This window comes from Drosophila subpulchrella, chromosome 2R (genome assembly GCF_014743375.2).
Source record: "Drosophila subpulchrella strain 33 F10 #4 breed RU33 chromosome 2R, RU_Dsub_v1.1 Primary Assembly, whole genome shotgun sequence".
Classification (NCBI taxonomy): domain Eukaryota; kingdom Metazoa; phylum Arthropoda; class Insecta; order Diptera; family Drosophilidae; genus Drosophila; species Drosophila subpulchrella.
The window spans coordinates 18,092,185-18,111,875 of NC_050611.1; the positions used below are offsets into that span (position 1 = coordinate 18,092,185).

The following is a 19,691-nucleotide window of genomic DNA, read 5'->3' on the forward strand; positions in this document are numbered from 1 at the left end:
AAGCAGTAGAAACAGTGGAAACAGTAGCCACCTGGTTGCAATTCGCGACTCGCAGCAAAAAAACGCTACCAAGACACAAAAGCTGGTCGTAAAAGGCGCTGGCGATTGCATCGCATGTCGAGGTTGTTTCGCATGCCCTTGCCCCCTCTGCCCACCCCCTTTCGACGCCTCTGCATACCCCCCTTTGGACGCCCAAGAGCAACAACAATGCGAACAGAAAGAACTTCAAAAGCACTCCGACCCTCCGTCTGTTTTTTGGTGATTATAAGCGCAGAACCGCACCAGAAATGCAAGAAAAAGTGCAGGGAGTCGCCGGTTAAATGCCCTTATATTTTCTTATAAGCAGGGGGAGCTATAACTGAGCAAAAACTCATTACATTCAGTTTGGTTTGTGAATGGGTGGTATTTGGCTTAATCAGCAGTTTACTTAGCTGGGATTTCGATTGTTTTGTTATTTTATGGTGAATGATATATGACACTATCCTATCAACACAAAAGAAAATGTTTTAAATCTATAAACATTTTCATTTTATTCATAATTCCAATCATTCTAAATTTCATTAAGTTAAAAGAACTAAATTATATTTATAATAGGGTCTATACATAGCATTTAGCTCTTTTAATTATTATTATTATATTATGTGGAGTGTGGTATATGGCCTAATCAGAACTTTATTTAGCTTGAATCTCGATTGTTTTGTTATTTTTTGGTGAACGATATATTGCACTATCCTATCAACACAAAAGAAAATGTTATAAGTCTATAAACATTTACACTTCAATCAATGGTCCTAATCCTAATACGTTTTATTGAATTGAAAGAACTAAATGCTATTTATAACATGGTCTATAAATAGAATTTAGTTCTTTTAAGTATTATATTTTTTTATTCCCTTAGATCAAATTAAAAATACCATTACTAGCACTTCAAAGAATTGGATTTTATACTTCTTCGGTATTTTAAATGATAAGTTTAGTTAATTTTAAGAAACTTTACTTTTTTCTTGGGTTTATTTGAGAAAGTGTTTTAATGACTTACCTGTAAGAAGAAGGGCACTGAATCTAGGTAAAAAAGTGAAATTTTTTTGCTGCAAAACTATGATAGCAAAGGAATTGCGGTTTTTGTGGTCACAGTCAAACGAAGCAGATCCCTAAATTATCCTTAATATGCTAGACCTTAATTATTTTACAGAGGCCGCAAGAAAAAGCGGTGGAATTTCGCCGCAGCCCGTAAGAGTATTAAATGCAAAGGCACAGCAAGCGTTTTTAGCCCGTTTCGCGCCGCACAAAAGAACCTGAGAAGATTGGCCAGAGCCGAAAAAAACGGCCAAAGAACTTGGCCAAAAAAAAAAGGAAGGGCAAGGAGAAGCAGGGGGACCGGCATGCTCAAAGCGTTTAAGCGCCTTTGACACTCAGCTGGTGGCATAAAAGGGGGCATGGTCTTCTGGATTAGGGGTTTTTGGGAAGGGGGTGCCATGTGAGACAGCTGCCAATCAATGGCAGCCTAGGCCCATCACTTTGCGGCCATTTTGGGCCGTGTGGCATGTTGCATGTGTGTTACAAGCACACACACAAAAAAAAGGCCAAAAAGAAAGAGAAAATAGGAAAAACGCTTTCAGCAATCGTTTCGAACTTTCCTTTCGGCCCACAGCCGAGGAAATTATGCGCTAATGGGAGCCAAAGTTCAATTTCATAAATAGTTAACTTCAAAGTTGCTTACATTCTCCAAGGAAATGCCAGTAAATTACACACCGTGTGTACACAATCAATTGCCGGCAATCCACCAAAGAGAAAGAGACATTTTCAGCTTATTAAATGGTATTAAGCAATTTCTGCGTTATTACCATGAATATTTGAAATCGGGGGCAAATACCAAAGCCAAGGGGATTAGTTATTCCCGACTCTCTTTGCGCACTTTTATTTCACTTATTGATTCCGAGGCGGCAAATTAATGTTTTCATTGCGTTTTCCGGCGCCTTCCCAGCGGAAGTGTCGTGTGGCCCAATCAAACAAATACAAATACAAATAAAAATACAAATACACAATGGCCCAACATGGCCGAGAAAAAGGAGCCACAGAAGGTAACCAAATTACGCCTAATGGTTTTTTAATTGTAACAATAATTGCTGTCGCCATTGCATGAGCAGCATAGCCGCAGCAGCAATCAGAGCCCTTGAGAAGGGTGAAAAGGGGTGACTGGGGGCCCCTGACCCCCTATTAATGAGAGCTCTTGGAAAGCATTTAGATGCCTGCAAATTACCAAGTATGCAGGCAAAAAAGTTTGTGGTTCTCTACAATGCGAAAAAAGTGGTGCTAAAAAAAGGGCTTGTTTCAGGTTTCTATAAAAAAATATTGATAGATGATCATCATAGTTCAGCGACTTGTAATTATTATATTAACATTCATTGTAAGGAGGAAGTTAAAGTAAAGTTTTATTTTTCAAAGTTTTTTTTTTTTAATATACTTTGACAAAATACACAAAACTTATAAGGCTGTTATCTGTAATTTTAGAAATTACAATGCATAACAAATCTACTTATTCTTAAAATACCTAGAAAAAACTTGTAATTCTGAAACCTTTTAATATACATTGTAACGAGAAAATTGAAATATTGGTTTATACTTCAAAGGATTTTATTAAAACTTGATTTGACAAAATATACAAATCTTATAAGAATGATATCTATAATTCCAGAAATTACAATGCAAATAATATATCTGTTTAAACTTAAAAATACCTAGGAAACGATTCAAGAGATTGTATATTTTTAAGTTCCTGACTATAAATATGTAAAGCATAATATTTTATAATTGTTGAAATTTTTTTAATATTTTTCTAAAGTATTCATTAACTGTTAAATAAAGTAAAACTAAATTGTGGTTTTATTGGATGATATTCTTTTGAACTAGATCTTTAAAATTAGTTTTATTTTTCTTATTTTTATAAAAAATGTCTTTGTTTCCATATAAACAATATTATATCAGGACTAAAAAGTACAATCACAATTGAATTACAATTACTATGAAAAATAATCTTTTTCATTCGTGATAGCACAAGTTTTTAAACAAAAAATGTTATAGGAATCTCTGTGAGAGATGGCTTTTAACTTTTGGTTTGGTAATAAAAAGTTTCGAACTCTATAAAAAAATATTTTAATTTATACATATTGATTTACATCATTTAATATTATATTTTTTAATTTTTTTCGGTGGATTACATCGAATTTGAGGCTCATGTTTCTGCTGCGCTCGATTGTTGCTGCTGTGCAGAGCCGTACATAATTGTTCGCTTCATGTTTGTGACTGCTTCACCCGTGTGCGTGTCTATAATTAAGGCCAAAAAAGTGCTGGCCTATGCTGTTCCGAAAGCTAAACAAAAGCCAGCAATGAGAGTAGATGAACCTTGAACTTGCCTCTGTTTGGGTTCGTTTCTATGTTTGAATCCATTCATTGTGTTCAGTCGGCGGGGGCAGTTGATTATGAGTGTTATTTTTTTGTGTTTCCCCAGCCTTCTTTCACTTTTTTGCTAGCTGGCTTGTTGCTCTTTGGCTCTTTGGTCGTTTTCGGTTAGCCAACATAGCCTGAAATGGCCAAGCGTAGCATACTTCTGAGCGCCGAGGGTCTCTAATGTGCGCCATTTTGGTTTTATGCGGGGTCGGCGTTGGAGTGCGAGTGTGTGTGTGTTAGCCCGATTGTGTGTGCGAGTGTGCGTGTTGGCCCATTTGCCCAGAGGTCATTATAGACGCTTGCTTGGCCGCCAACTTCCGCTGTTGTTGCTCTTGATGTTGCTGTTGTGGCATCTGCAAGTGTTGCTGTTGCCGTTGCCACTGCCACTTTGAGCCTTCTGCCTTTTGCCTTTTGGCTTTTGGCCTGGTCCAGGCTCTCCAAAGTGGCAATTTGTCTAGTTCTGTAAGCGCCTCTTTTAACGATAATGATGATTGCGCATTGTTGCGTTTTTATTTCAGTGCACAACCTGCTCTTTTTGCGCGTGTGTGTGTGCGTCTGTTTGCTTAGCATTTTCCGATTTTCATTCATGGCCACACGGTTTTCCCGCTCCATCCTTTTTTTGCCGGTTCTTTCATTCGGGACTTTTATTATTTTCATTGCCATTTCTTATTCCATTTGGCCGTCTGTCAGTTGTCTGCCTTTTGGTTTATGCCTTTTCCCCACTCGCGTTTTCCCCGAATTTTCCCCTTTCTGCTGGCTGCTTTTTTCCCGTTTTGGCCAAAACGTGTCGTCGCCGTTGTTAATTTTTAGTGTAGCACGAATGTTCGCATTTGCTTTATTGGCCATGGCCGAAATGCAATGCCGTCTAGACGAGGCTGTGAGAGCCTCGTTTGATGTCCCTATTTGTTTTGGCCGAACTATTTTGATTTGGTATTTGCCGTATTCGATTTTGTTTTGGCCAATTCGGCATGACTGGCCCTGGTTTGATTTATTTTACACACTTTTTGTCCCAGCTATTTGTTTGGTAAATAAATTCTAAAAGTTTGCATACAATTTTCGTAAATATCAGACCGCAAAAAGTGTGGCCAGTGTGTGCGGCAAATAATCAATAAACATTTTGCGGTTAACGATGGTCAGTGTCGTGGCCCCAGTTGACATCCATATCCGTGCATCCATCGATGTAGATGGCCATCGCTCCCTGGACTTTGGACTTTGGCCGGCGGCATCAGCTGATTACTTTATCACAAAAGCGGAAAATGAGGGGCCAAAACGACGGCACAGGGCCAACACACTCGCACACACACGCATAAGTTAGCCGGCATTCACGTGCTGCACTGAATGACTTTATCGACTGCTAAACGTCGCTTGGCCATTTGATGCGGATGTCGATGTGCACACGTTTAACCCACTGGCAAATATTCACACAAACAGGGCACTGGGAAAAAAAAAGATGTAAGAAATATTGAAGATAGGGGATCAACGATGAACTCAAAATTATACTTCAAAATAATGTCATTACTCAAAAAAATATCTTATCAAAAATATGTATGATAAGAAATCAACAAAAATCGAATACTTCTACTTTAAAATAATATCATATTGAGAATCTTGTTATCTTGAGTTGCTAGAACTACATTTTCAATGAAGACTTACATTTCCAATTTGTGTGAGAAGATAGTACGATTTCTATTCAATACTTAGTATGCATGATATAATTAATAAATATCAAAGGGTATACTATAGATACTATTCTTTAAAGATATATATTTTTCAATAACTATATGGTTCATTGGGATATATTTCTTAGTTAATTGAAAATAATAAATGAAAAATCATTTCAGAAACGTCTAAACGTCGTTTAATATTTATTTGAGATAGGCTTCTAGTAAAAAATAGAAAATATATTATATCTAACTATATTGCCAAAATTTAAAAAAATTATTCCTTAAAGAAACTCATAAATTTATCAATAAAATAAATACATGGAGCCATATGATACCTACGCATTATAAGTTGGAAATTATTACAGAACCAATATAATCACTTAATAAAATCTAATAAGCCCATGATTTTCAGAAAACTTTCAGCATCATTTGTCAGATGACAACTGAGCACTTCCCAATCATAATATTTAGATCTGATTGCAATTAGAAAACTATTCTTTTTCGCTCTGTGTACTTCACTGAGTGGCACACACATACTGCGATAATTTTTCTGCTTTTGTCGTGTGCTCTGGCTTTGGTCCTGGCTCGAGTTCACATCGTCCTGGGTCCCGAGTCCTGAGCCCTCTAAATGTTTATTGCTTCATTCTGTTGCGCAATTTAATCGATGTCTGGCTGTCGCCCTACGCTCCACTTCAGCCCGTTCTGATCCCTGATTTTAAAGAGCGGCTAATGTAAATCGTTGAATTATGGCAATTTACGATTTAATGAAACTTTACTTCGCCTGCAATCAGAGGTTGCTGCCTGTCCATCTTTATGGGAGTAGAGAGACTGGGAATAGAGGGAAAGGGGGCTCACTCCCCAAAGGATTTTATCCTTTTAAGCAATTATCTTATAACACAATCCTGTGGGGGTCAATCCGTGCCTCATTTTGCGCTCGAATGCGCCGCACAAAGTATTTAAGTAACTCAAGCCGTTACCAACAAAACAGATTTGGCTGAAGGAGAACGGATAGTGGCTATGGGATTTGGGTCTTTTGGCATGGGGCTGGGGGTTAACCCTTTTTGTTTGCCCTCCTGGATTATGTATTTGTGTTTATCTTCAGTTTTTGTCTGCTGCGAACGGAGAGACAGCTTACCGCAGAAAAAAGGAAGCCGTAATGAAATGCAAAATCGCTTAAGTTCGCCGGCAAGGGAAAACACAGCCAGCCCCGCCCCCCATTTTCCCCGCCCTTTTTGTTGACAGCGTGTTAGTGCAAACTAAATGAAATTTTCTTCATGCTCTCCAGCTTTGTGGGTTTTTGTTTTTCCCGTATTCCCGTTTCTCTGGCTCTGCCGGCTGTGTGTTAATGTGTTTTGGGGGTGTCTATTAAGGGTGCTACATGTACATCGGGCCAGGCATCATCCACATCATCATCATTACATCCTTGTGATCATCATTAACATCTGGGCCGCAGTTGTACTTGCCGTCATAAGGCCGATGGTACAATACCTTGGCCGCAATTGCCCCATTGTCCTGTGCATAATTGAATGCTCAGACGCTTTTCAAATTTCACTTAAGTCCCGGGGAGCAATATGTATATGGTTACATTGAGAAATAAATGGCATGAAAACATATTTGCAGCTTCACTTTAAAATTATAAAGATATTTATTTTACAAAGCAATTGCTTGAGAACGCGAGTTCTTCAGAACCTGATGAACCAATATGAATTATTCAACAAAATCAACCAATGTGTTCCATTATAACATATTTTTCGGTCAAACCAAAGATAATGTAAATTAATATTCTAAGGTCTTTGGTCAAACTAACTTAGTTTTATTCACTTGTAACCATACTAGAATTCTTTATTAAGGTCAGTCCGCAAATTCTACTGAACATTTGTAACCAATATTTACCACATTGACATTTTTGATAGCTTTCATTATATAGACTCATAGGAAAAAGAAACGCGAATTCTTTAGAGAAAGCGAAAACAACATTTACCAGAAATTCAAAAGACTAAGGTCTTTATTCTTTTATGCATAGTTCTATATCTACAATGGTACATATTTTTTCCCAGTGCACATGTGTGGGAGTTACCTTTTCAATGACTTCCGCATAAGTGTTTAATTTCCTGTGTATTAACATGCTTAGCAAAACACTGAAAAAGAGTAAGGGAAGGCAACAAAACGCAGTGCTGATATGGAAAAGGGGTTGCAAAAAAATAAAAGCAGAAAGGTGCGTTTTAGACCCCCTTCTCTGTGTGGACTGGCATAACGATTTGTGCCAACAAATTTATTTAAAAAGGATTATCAGCAGCTAAGCGCCATGCTGGCACACTTCAAAGGCGGCCACGCTTTTCCGTCGCCTCCCCAGGAATTATTTTTTGGGGTATGGATGGGGGGAAAACAGAAACAAAGAGCAAACAAACCGTCATGCCATATGCAAATTTCAGACTCAGTCTGAATTTGAATTTGAATTTGAACTCGAGTATGAATTTGACATTCAATTTGGTTTTTCTATGGCTCGGGGAAAGGGGCATAGGGCTAAGTGGCTTTATTTTGATGATTATGGCCGGGGACAGAGTTTAAATAATCAAAATTCCAGCCATTTCAAGATTAAACCCATAGTCCTGGAAATTCGATGCGCTCGCTGGAAAGAAGTTCTAGGATATCTCTTCTTTTTATGACATTCCTGCGATAACCTTTCGCTTAAAATGAACTTGATGACATTTATATGCTTTTAAGGGAGGGGAAATGGGGGTATTGGGCTGGGCTCATATCGAGTTTAAAAATAACGACAAAAATTGTAGCAACCGAATCTGAAGGCGTGAGAAATTCAATTTGTTGTCACGTCCATCAGGTTAAAATGAAAGTGCGGCGGGGGTTATTTGTGGAGCAGGGTTGGCATTTTCATGTTATTGAATACTTTAAAAGGTTTTTCGGCTACGGCTACAACCCCCGCCCCAAACACCGAAAATTCGAATCTTGCTCAATTTTCAGTCGTTTTCCCTGCCCTTTTGGTGAATTTCGGGGTTGGTAAAATTTTAGTTGAAACATTTTATTTACTAATTGCTCAGAATTTGCCGTATACGTATACGTATACATTTTTGGAAAATTTGTTTCTCCTTGAATGAGTGCCCCCGTTTACATTTGTGTGCATGTGCGGAAGTTCACACACGCCTGAACACTCACAGCCTGTCAAACGCACTGCTGGAAAATCCCCTTGCAGTTTTCCCTTTCAAAGTTGCCTGAAAATTTTCAAATTTCCGGCCCACCCACTCTGCCCGCGCCGAAGGAAATTGTCTACGCATGTTTCTGGCACTTTTAAGCGGATATAGTGTATGTGGGAAACTATTCAGCCAGCCAAATCTGCTCCTTAGCCATTATTAATACATGAGTCAAAGTCTTCAACACAAATTTGCAATTTGCTCAAGATTGAAATGGGGGGGGGGGCGTGAATTAGCTGCAGCCCGATAAGAACGATTTTCCGCCGCCATTTTCACCCTCCTCCGGCGACTAAATGGCATATGGATTTCCGTTGTCCATTCGTGCCTTATCTCATTGCCATTGGCAATGTCTGTCTGATGTGATAATCCGCAGGAATTAATAAATAAACCATTAACAAATAAACTAGGGTTAAGTCCATGCACACAGCATTGCATTGTGGTGGGGTGGGGGTGGTGCTGCGATGGGTGGTTGGGCGGTTGGGCGGTGGGTTAATGTGCGTGCCGCTGGGAAACCCTTATCAAGGACTCACCAACAGTCAGGCAGGTCCAACCCCGACTTGACTTTCTGCAAGCATCAGCAAACAAAAGCGGAAGGCCCACTCCAGCACCTCACTCTTCAGTTTTTCCCTTGGACAGTGGCGCAAAATCCTGCAATGAGCTCTATAAATTCGAAAAGTTAAGATCTAATATTTTTCAATCTGTTTTTTAAAAAGAACACAGTAATTTTTGGGGTTCTAACAGTTATAGCATAATTTTAAATGGATATATTGGTTTCGATCTACTTCATATTTGCTTTAAGAATTCTATATACCTTACTTATGGCAATAAAAAAGCCTCTCAAATTAAAACCAAAGATTATAATACTTGAAATAAAATCCTTAAATACTTGTTAAATGTAATACTATTATTATTTGAATGAAACTAAGAGAATAACTACTTTATTAATAAGTTTATTCTTTAATTTCAAAGAATTATATCAAGCAAATACAAATGTTGGAGTTTTAGAATACTAGTTTTTCCTAAGAAAGAGTCCTAAAATGTTTACTTGCTTTATATAAGGAGACTTTCTATTCATACCCCTAAACAAAGGTCAATGCGTTGGCAATAAATTTCCTACGAAGGCGTGTCTTGAAAAAAAAGCAACTAGGAAATGCAAATGGCATTTGTGCGTGTGTCGGCGTGTGTCGCCTGAAATTTCAGTCGATTAAATGAAAATAAATGAATAATTGATAGTTTTCATGGCTCCCTCTCATCGAACTCCACCTTGAACTAAACCTTGGTCAAATGTAATTAGGGGAAGAGCAGGCACGGCCAGTGGAAGAATGTCGTTTGAATAATTTAAACTGTTAGACGCGCTCGGCGTTCGATTGCCAGACAGGGATAGTGGGCGTTTTCAGGGGGAGGGGCGTGGCACAGGCTGCTCCTGACCGGAGCCACAATGACGTTAATGACAGTGACGAGCGGTTGTTTGCCTCAGTTCTCGACCAAACATTCAGCGCAAACAAACAAACAAACAAATGCACGCACGTACTCCGTGCGACACACACTCATACTCACACTCACACTGGCTCATAAAAAACAATCAAAATGCAAAACGGAACCAGGCAGACGACACTCCATGGGGAAAGTGTCCGTGTGTGTGTCTACACTGGGAAGAATAGTTGGCAAGGAATTTAGAAGAAATCTAAACCGACGAGAAATGGGAAATTCTGTTGTTTTGAAATTGAGGAATGCTTTAACTTTGAGAAATGTATGATAAAAAACTTGGTAATTATAAGTCATCAGAGTTTTTAAGTATCCCATTATAATCTAATCTAATCTTATATTCCAATACCATAGTACCATTCATAAATACAAATATATCCATAGATTGATAACCTATTTTGTTGAGAATGTCATTATTTGAAGTATTCGTTCAAGAAAATCTGTTTGTTTGAAATTCATGATAAACACTTGGTATTTATAAGACTTCAGAATTTTTAAATATCCCTTTAATATTTTAATGTCTTAATACCATAATACCATTCATAAATACAATTATATTCATAGATTGATAGCCTTTTTTGTGGTAAATTTCATTATTTAAAGTAAATACTTATTTTTGCTTGCATTAAATTAGTACAATTCCTTAAATATTTTTAATTACCTTTATAAGTATGTAACAGGCATTTGGCTGACCATACCATTATTTCAATTATTAAACCAATACAACGTTATTAAGAATCGTATTCTATCTAACAGAACTTTTAGTACACATTAAAATAGATTATTATTTACATCCTTTGTGTCGATTTCTTTATTTGAAATTCCTATTTATAAGAAATCTTCTTCAAGCCAGTGCAAGTAAATTTAAGTCCATTAGAATATTAAATTTACTCTATACTCATTATTATATATATTACTAAAAAACTCTTTTTAAACCATTCCATTTAATCATCCCTTTCAGTTATAGTTCTTGTAGCTTAAGTATTTCAATCTAAAGATTTTTTTCAAACCTCATATGGTTTTTTGCTCAGTGCACGTGCGTGAGCCTTGCACCAGGAGGATCAACGACAAACACAAATGGCTCCTGATTGCAGGCAGGAAGCAACAGCCATGGGGATACGGCGGGAGGAACCCGGGGCTATCCTTCTGTCTGGCTATGCGACTAGAATTCAACATTTTGCCGCCATTAAAATCAAATTGCACTTTCGTGCAGCACAGGCACAGGCCAGGATACTAAGCCAGAATCAGGAGAAATTGGGAGTGGTAGTAGAAAGTGGGCAACGGGGTGGCGAGCAGGCGTTTTTGGCAATTTCGGCAAAGTATTCCTGCCGTCGTTCCGCTTTTTTTATGATTAATAAAAGCAAATGTAAATAGTCGCAAATAAAAGGCGGCTAAACGAAATGAAAGCAAGCGTTGCACAGGCGACCTTCAGCAGGGTGGTGCAGGTGGTTGCAGTGGGTGGGTGGATGGGTGGATGGGTGGTTGGGTTGCTGGGAAAGCCAAGCCCCCCACCCCTTACCAAACTTTCGCTTAATTTCTATTAGCATTGCTGTCGCTTCGTTTTCATTGCTGCGGCACGCTCCGCAGGTTGCTGAGGTTACCCAAGGGTTGGATGGAGTTGCAAAAGTTGCTGCAGGGGTGGAAAAAGTGGGTGAGGGGGTGGCCAAAAAGGGGGTGGTGCCTGGTGACTCGCTGAGGGAATGCAACTGTCTGCCCGGCTTGATTGTTTGTATTTCTCATGGCACTCGATGTCAGTCAAAATCGCTTCGTTTTCGCCCATTCCCACACTTCAAACAGTCCAACTTCAATAACTCGAACCACCAGATGTCACACGAAAATGTTTGTTTATATGTATTGATTTGATTCCATTTTAAAGAGGTTTTGAGTTCTTGTAAAGAAAATAAATCCTAGGGATGAACTAGGTATTTACCATGATTTATGAGGATACAAGTAAAAGATTTTATTAACTATATATGATTATAAAGGATTCTTTTATAATATACAACCGAAATACCATATAATATTTAAAAATATAATATCTTTAAACACTTAATGTTTCAAGTAAAGACTTGCATAGTTTTCCGTTCAACATTTCTTTCCACATCTTTAACTATTCCTTTTAGAATTTCTTTCCAAATTATAATTATTTCCAGACTTAATGTTCTCTAAGAAAAGTCTGTGAAGTTTGGCTATTAAACGCTATTGCCACACAATTTTGCAAGAGTTGCGGGGAATTCAACTTAGGCAACTTCGACTGTAAACCCCATTCCATTCGAGACCCCCAAAAAAAGTATGCACCACCCACTTTGTACTGTTGTTTGTTTTACAACGTTTTTAACTTGTTTGCAGGGATTAGGTAAGCAACTCAAACAAGGACGAGTGCCCAGGACCTCGTCGGGATGCAATGCTAGCTCATAAAAATAGACAAAGACAGGGCCTGCCAATTTTCAGCGGGAAAATGCTCTGTGTGATGGGAAACTTGGGGGATTTCCCCGAACCCAGTTGCCATAGACTGATTTCCATTCAGCAACCGTTGCCAGCATTAAATGCATCGAATTACATTTTCTATTAGCCAACTTTAAGAGGGGGGTTGTTTGGGATCGTGTGGCTACTTTGTGTGCGGGGGGTACAAAAAGGGGGTGGACATGGGTGGGTAAATGGGGGGTTGTACCAGCCCTGAGCGAATGTTGCTCGTTTGTTTGCTGCTTGTTTTACAATTCGCTTTTTTAACGCTTTCGCGCTGTGATTCCTTCGTCCTGCCAGCGGGTCCCTGACATTGTTGTGCGGCGCCTTGAACCTTTTTCAGTCCTTGGTCCTTAAACCCCCCTTCAGCCACTATTACCCCCTCCCCCCCCCCCCCCCCCCATAACCCGTCTTGATTGGACAAGTTTTTGTACTGCGCTTTGGCCAAGAAGCCGCTGGCTGCACGCCGTTTAGACCTTCTTCTACTCCTCCCTTTTTCTGGCCTTAAGTTATGAAAACTTTTGTCGTTGTTTTTCCTGCCCGCCTTTTCTTTCCTGAGCTGCTCCTGCCGCCCTGCCCATTTCCCCTGGGGTTTTTCCACGTATTTGGCTCCTCTTTAAGCGCACATTAATCAAAGTTTTTCGTTGGGCTTAGCCGAAGTTTGGGGGCATTTATAAGGCAATTGTGGAGCTCGTTTTGTTGGCCACGACAGGTGTGTGGGTGCCGGCTTCTTGGCCCGTTTCTTTGACGGCTGCATTGGACATTGAAGCCATATGGCACTGGGGATAAATATTCAGGACACGCTGGGAAAAACGGGGATAAGGGCAAAATACAATGGACACTGGCTAGTTTTTCTGCAAATACTTTGCAAGGAGATTAGGAAACTGAAAATGGTCCCAAAACATCAACTCTTGATAGACTCATATTCATTTTACATCGTAAGATATATTTTAAATTAATTAAATTTATAGTATTTTTATAGGTTTTTAATTTAGGTCATATTTTGTTATTAAAGAATATTTTTATATCATGACATATTAAGCTGTTTTTAAATTCTTGTTATAAATTTTTAGGGAAGCATTTTGCATTTTTAAAACGATATTTTAATAGAACCATTGTCTTACCTCTGATAATGTAATATTATTAAAATTAAGTAAGTACATAGGTATCTACAACTTTACAGATTCGACATATTTTAAATTTATTATTTATAAGACAGCATAAAGACTGATATACATTTTTATTTTATATCAAACATTCAGTTAGTTCTCCATAACGACTTTATATTGTAGAACTTAATTGATATTGATGCAAATAATGAGGGCCCATAAACTCAGTGAATAAAGCTAGGCTTATAAATGTAACTTCAACATTTGTTCTCCATATAAACCCGACTTTCCCCACAGTGCAGCCGGACTAACCTGTCAAACAAAGGTCTCCGAAAATTCCTGAAAACTTACCCGCTCCACCGAACTGACCAGACTTCTGGTTTCCAACTCCTATTTATGCTCTCGGCCAGAGTTGCCAAGTCAAACATTCAGGCAGGGACAGCAAAAGTAAGCTGCAAGACATTCGAAAGAGCCGACTGTCTGAAGGTTACCGCACACTCACACAATGCCTAATTGTCTTTGGGCTCGACTCTGTCTGGCCGACGGGCCCCTCCCCCCCTATTTTAGCCGCACCGCCCCCTCAGGGCCTGTCTGAGTGACTTATGTCTGGCTTTAGAGAACTTTTTGCAGCATACAATGTTGCATTGCAAATTGAAACACGCGACGCTGCGCGATGCGGAGCATTGGAAAAAAAAGAGGAGAATTTCCCAGACACACACAACCTAGACATTCATATGCATAAATAATAATGCAGGAGCGTACTTAAAGTGCAGGCGTCTGCTAGGCTCAAAGCCCCGATTCTCAGCCATACTATATAGGGGGGTACCATTTCCATCTCCATCTCCATCCTTAAACCCTTCAATCGTCTAGCCGTCTGCTCTCGCTTTGGGCTGTCCGGTTTTTCCGGGAGTTTGAATGTGGGTGGTTGCTGAATGCACTTCAGCTGGAAAGTGTCTGCTGCATTTACCCTTGAAAATGCGGCCGCTGCAGACTCCGTTGTTGCACGTTGCACATTGCCCGTTGCAAATGAGTTCAATACACTTGGCATAAACACAAACATTACTGGGAAATCCACTCATCTCGCGCGAAGGGACATTTTCCACATTTTCCACTGCGCCGGCGTCGTTTTTCCCCAACTAATAATGCTCTCGCATTTTTTTATCGCTCTTTTAAGGTTTTCCCGAACCCTGCCGAAACGAAGCCCAAAACGAGTGTATTTATTTAACACACTTCCTCGTGGGAAGTTCAGTTCGTGTCTGCTGCTCGCGAAGTGCGCGCCACAGTGAAGAGGGAAAGCGGAAGCGGAAACGGAAACAGAAACGAGTACGTGGCAGGCGATAACGGAAACGGAAGCCAAGGAACATGTGTGTGTGACGGGAAGATCGCTGATCCCCGCGTAGAAGAGAGAAATATATAAAGATCGCTCAATGCCAAACAAAAGATTGCTCAATCAGTGAACTAAGTGAACTTCAGAAGTGACTAAAACTAGTTAGTAGATACTAAACTCTATTGCGATTTACTAGCCAGGCCAAAAGGCAGGCAGGCAGCATGTGTGCCACGGGGAACCACCGGCTCTGCAGCCTCAGTGCTCTGCTCCTCGTCCTGGTCGCCCAAACCATCCACGCGGATTATGAGAACACCTGGAATTTATATTACGAGCCGCCCTGCTGCACGGGCTCAGCAGCTGGCCACCATCTGCGCCACCACAAAGGTAAGTCCCTCCAGTTACTCAGATTCAGAGCACTTCATGCCATCCCATTGCGAAGTCGCATTCGCATTCGCAGTCAAGGTAAGTGAGTGCCCAAGGAGTCCCGACTAATTTGCCGCCGGATTAGGGAGGGTTTATATACCAACTAAATTCAGTTTGCCTAGGGACTGCACTGAAAACTGTTTGGGAATATTTTTGATAGTCCCTTAACTTGTTTTTGGACAGCATCTTATGTCAGTCTTAGTTTTTTTTACCTTACTAGCACTCTTTATATACAAAGTAAATTCAGTTTGCCTTGGGACTGTATTAAGAACTGTTTGAGAATATTTTTGATAGTCCCTTTATTTGTTTTTGGACAGTATCTTATAACAATCTTAGTTTTATAACTCTTTAATTTCACCTTTAAAATTGTAAATTTATCTGGGAAAAATATTGATCATTTATATCTTGAAGCACCTAAAATATAATTAATATTTTGAATTGAAGTTCCAGTCACTTCACCAAATATTTCTTTTGTTTTTATCTTGTTGTTCAAATAAATTACCTTTTCTAGAAGTTGTTTACTTGATTATTTTATTTATAAGGAGAGGCTTTACTTAGAAAACCGAAAGTGGGCTTTCTATCATTACACAAAATATTGTTTTATTTATTTTTAAAAAGCATTTGTTTGCAGTTGTAGGAAATATCCTTGAAATTCCAATTTATATAAAAAACATTGGCCTTGGCCTTTGGGTTATACTTCTTGGAATTAAATGCCCTCAGAAAAGGGCATTTTCTTAAAGGAACCCTGACCGCAACTTTCAAGAAATATCTTTAAAAACTTCCAGTCTAGCTCTCGAAATGAGATATTTTGATATATATATTTTTGTAGTGCCCCTGCATGGGAAAATGCGAAATACAAATAGAATGGCTTAAACGTTTTGCCCACTTTGTTCGGCCTCGAATTCCCGGCCAGCTAAGCTCCGGCATACAAAACTATTCACAACAATGGGCTGAGGGGCCCCAGGATCGAAGTTTGGGAAATAAGTCAACAGCTTACATAGCCGCGAATGCCAAGAAGCCGAAATGGAATTGTGTGTGTGTGTGTGTGCTTTGGGGGGTTTCCCTTTTTATGGCCAAAAGGAATAATTTTCACTTTAAGCGGATTTACCGCCCACGTCTCATGCTCATTCCCATTCCCATTCTCCTCTTCTTGATTTGCCATTTCGGTCCACTTCCGTCGGCGACGTCTGTTATCCTTTTTCAACCCGGCTCTTTTCTCCACTCTGGCCATTTGGCACCCAGAACTCGTTCGCATTGCCATTGTTTTGCCATTGTTTTATTTCATCGGCAAGACATTTCTCTTCCGCATTGTGTGAAGTCGATAAGGGGGGTTCCCAGAGAGGGGGTTCTAAAGAAGGGGTTCCAAGGAAGGGGTTCCCGGGGAATCGAGAACTTATAGACTCATTCGCGCGCAGCAGCCTGTGCTTCCTTGTACTTTACTTTTCCGCCAGTGCTCGAGCAAAATTAAAAACTTTTGCTTCGTTTTGTTGTTTGTTCAATGGCAGGACCTCTTTCTCCGTTTTTCCCCCCCATACTGACCGTCACTTCCGCCACTTAAGATGTGTTTTATTTTACCCGGAGATCTTCTTTTTTTTCCCTTTCAACTATTAGTGTTTAATTAGTTTTCAAGTGGACTTTTTATGGTCCGAAAGCCGGGCTTAGCCCAACACAGATTCTCGTTTTACTGAGCTGTCGCTGAATAATTAAAACTCATTTCGCATATCGGATGAATGTGAGTAAGTAATCCGCTTTAACCAACAACAGAAAAAGTGCAAGGACTTCTATAATGCGAAACTTTTTAATGCTCATCGGAAATTATGACTACTACTATCACGGGGCTATTATGTGTGAAAATTCGCCTTTGTTTAGCATTTATATTTACATAAACAATTTGGGTTTACGCAAAAGATTCCCAGCTCTTTACAATTACTGCAATCTGGGGAGGGATTTTCCAGCCGCAAAAATGTAAACAGAAACGAGTTTTAAGCGCTCAAACTTTTCCGGCGACCCAAAAAAGAAAAAAACGGGCAAGAAGGATATTTTCAACTTCATAAAGGTTTCCCGAGACGCCAAAGTAAGCAACAAAAACCAGACAAAAAATAAAGTAAAGAAGGGAAAGTACGAGGCGAAAAGCGTTGGCATAGCATATCAGATGTTTGCGTTGTTAATTAAAGAAAAACAAGCAAAAGTTTAATGGCGAATATTAGCGCTACCCCGCCGGAATGACCCCCAGAAAACCTCAATCCACCTGGCTTTTGGTCCAAAGTTGCGGACATTGCGTAAATAGAAACAGCGCAGAAAAAGGGGTGCTAGGGCCCAAAAACGAAAACCGAAAAAAACTTGGCTCCTTATTTCCCTCACGCACGCAAAGGCCAAAAAAAAACAAGTAGGAAAAGAGGGAAAACAGGAAAACGGGGTAGCCGTAAAGCAGGAAAATGAAAACTGCTCACAAATGTTCATTCCTCTCGTAAACTTAAAGAATTTCGAGCATTTAGCGCTGGCAGCCAACAAAAGTTTGTTGTTTCACCCTGTGTTGCTTGGTTTTTTTCCTCCATTTCTTTTTTTTTTTTTTTTGGCTGAAAACGAGAAAACTTTTACGTTCGACCAGCAGGTGGGAGTACATACTTTCAGCTGTGGGCAGCTAAATTAGCCATCCCAGCAAATCAGCAATTAAGCAGCAATTTTCAGCTGTAAACGCCAAAGGAGGACTGCAACTTTTCGGCAGTATTCCATAAGTTTATCAGAGAATTCAACACACAATTGCAGGCATGTCAAAGGTACAATTGGCCAAAATCGGAAAGAAGAAAAAGCCACACACGCAAGCACAATCAATGTGGCAGTAACAGGGCGTATACGCAATGTGGGGGATGATGATGATGCCTAAGGGCGGAATTTAAGAAAATCAATACTCCCTTTCACATGTATGTGTGTGTTTCCGCCATAAATAGCAGGCTGAACAGATTCACCTGTGTGTTTGGGCCAAATCCAAAGCCAAAGCCAAAGCCGACTAAGCCATAATTTACAATCGCATTGACCTGGTTTTCTGGCCTATAGGATTCATTAGCCAACTGTAACTGCAACTACGAGTGCCATAATTCAGTTCGCTTGGCCGCAAGTACAAATGCTTGTTTGACACACAGAGTGTGTAATTTATCTTAATGCAAAAAGCAGGGTCGTAGCGAGGACGACCTTCGCAGGGATCGGATACAAAGATACAAAGATACAAGCATCCATGATACGGTTATAAATACACTTACAGCCACAAGGGCTGCGGTTTCATGTTGCCTGCAAACAAAAGGCAGATCCTGCATGTGTGTGTCTGTGTATTGACACCTCGAAGGATAAGGATAAGAGTAAGGATATGGCTCCTCGACCGCAGAACGAGAGGAGCCAAGGATGCGCCTCCTCTCGAGGACTTTTCCGGCCAGCCATCCTCACGTCTCCAAGCCACTCGCATTTCGGCTCAAGTTAATGACGACAAATTAATTAAACCAGAAATGTCTGCGCCACTAAATTTGATTATAAAAGTTTACGTTTTCCATTCCAATTTCCATTTCCCTCTCACTCCCAGTGAATGTGTGGCTTTTGCCATAAATTCGTTAACATAATAATGGCATACTTGTACACATTAAACCCTCCTCCCCAAAAAAAAAGATACACCAAAAAAAGATGGGCATTAAAACTTTGGTCTTTCAACATATCTTTGGTGCCGTTCGAAATGACAATGGCAACTTGTTTATAGTTTTGGCTTAACAACTTACGGCAAGCCTATTAAAATTAATTTCATTTTATGTTAATGCCGAGTTTATTCAATTTATTTAAAACACATGTCGCTTGATTTAATTAACTTTACATGACCGCTGCGGCTTTTGTTGCAGCATGTTGCTCCTGTGACCGATGTTGCTCCCGTTGCTGTTGCAGCTGCAACTTCTGCTGCTGACACATGATGGCGCAAGCCCGATGGCCATAACACCCGGGCTGACAATATTACGCCGCCATTGTTGTCAGGCGTGTGTTTTTAATTAAACACTTTAAACATTAAAATAAGCGAGGCCGAAGCTTGAACAGTTTATAATTATTAAGCGTTTAAACTTTAAAGAAAGAAACATAATTTGATTTTCATATAAAAAACATGAAAAACAGCGCAGAAAAAACAGTCAAGAACATTTTACGCTTGATTTCAAGAACACTTGTTCTGGAAAAGTGGGAAAAAAATGTTTATAATTATTACGGGCTTAAACTTTAAAGAAAGAAACATAATTTGATTTTCATATAAAAAACATAAAAAGCAGCGCAGAAAAAACAAGTCAAGAACGTTTTACGCTTGATTTTAAGAACACTTGTACTGGAAAAAGTGTGAAGAAAAAGTATTGAAATCAAGCAGATTCGCTTTTTGTCTTTTTGTTCTATAGTTTTCTAAGTGTAGGGATTTTACTTGTAGGCCTTCCAACTATCTTACCACTATTTATCTTAAATTCATAGCCTTTGGGCCATTATTTCACATATTCATGCGTCAAGTCTACAGCTTAAATTCCCAAAATAATCATAATGCATCTTAGCCCCTGAA

At 39.5% G+C, this 19,691-nt stretch overlaps 1 protein-coding gene across 3 annotated transcripts in view; it reads left to right on the top strand.

The window, feature by feature from the left end:
* LOC119550270 (semaphorin-2A) overlaps positions 1 to 19,691 on the top strand; it is a 53,822-nt gene that overhangs the window by 601 nt on the left and 33,530 nt on the right. For all 3 annotated transcript variants that reach the window (XR_005219444.1, XR_005219445.1, XM_037858849.1), the window contains exon 2: positions 14,549 to 15,085. Coding sequence is in view for 1 of the 3 variants with exons in the window: in XM_037858849.1 (XP_037714777.1) it covers positions 14,923 to 15,085 (163 nt within the window). In the remaining 2 variants the exon portion in view is untranslated. The remainder of the gene's footprint in view (positions 1 to 14,548; positions 15,086 to 19,691) is intronic.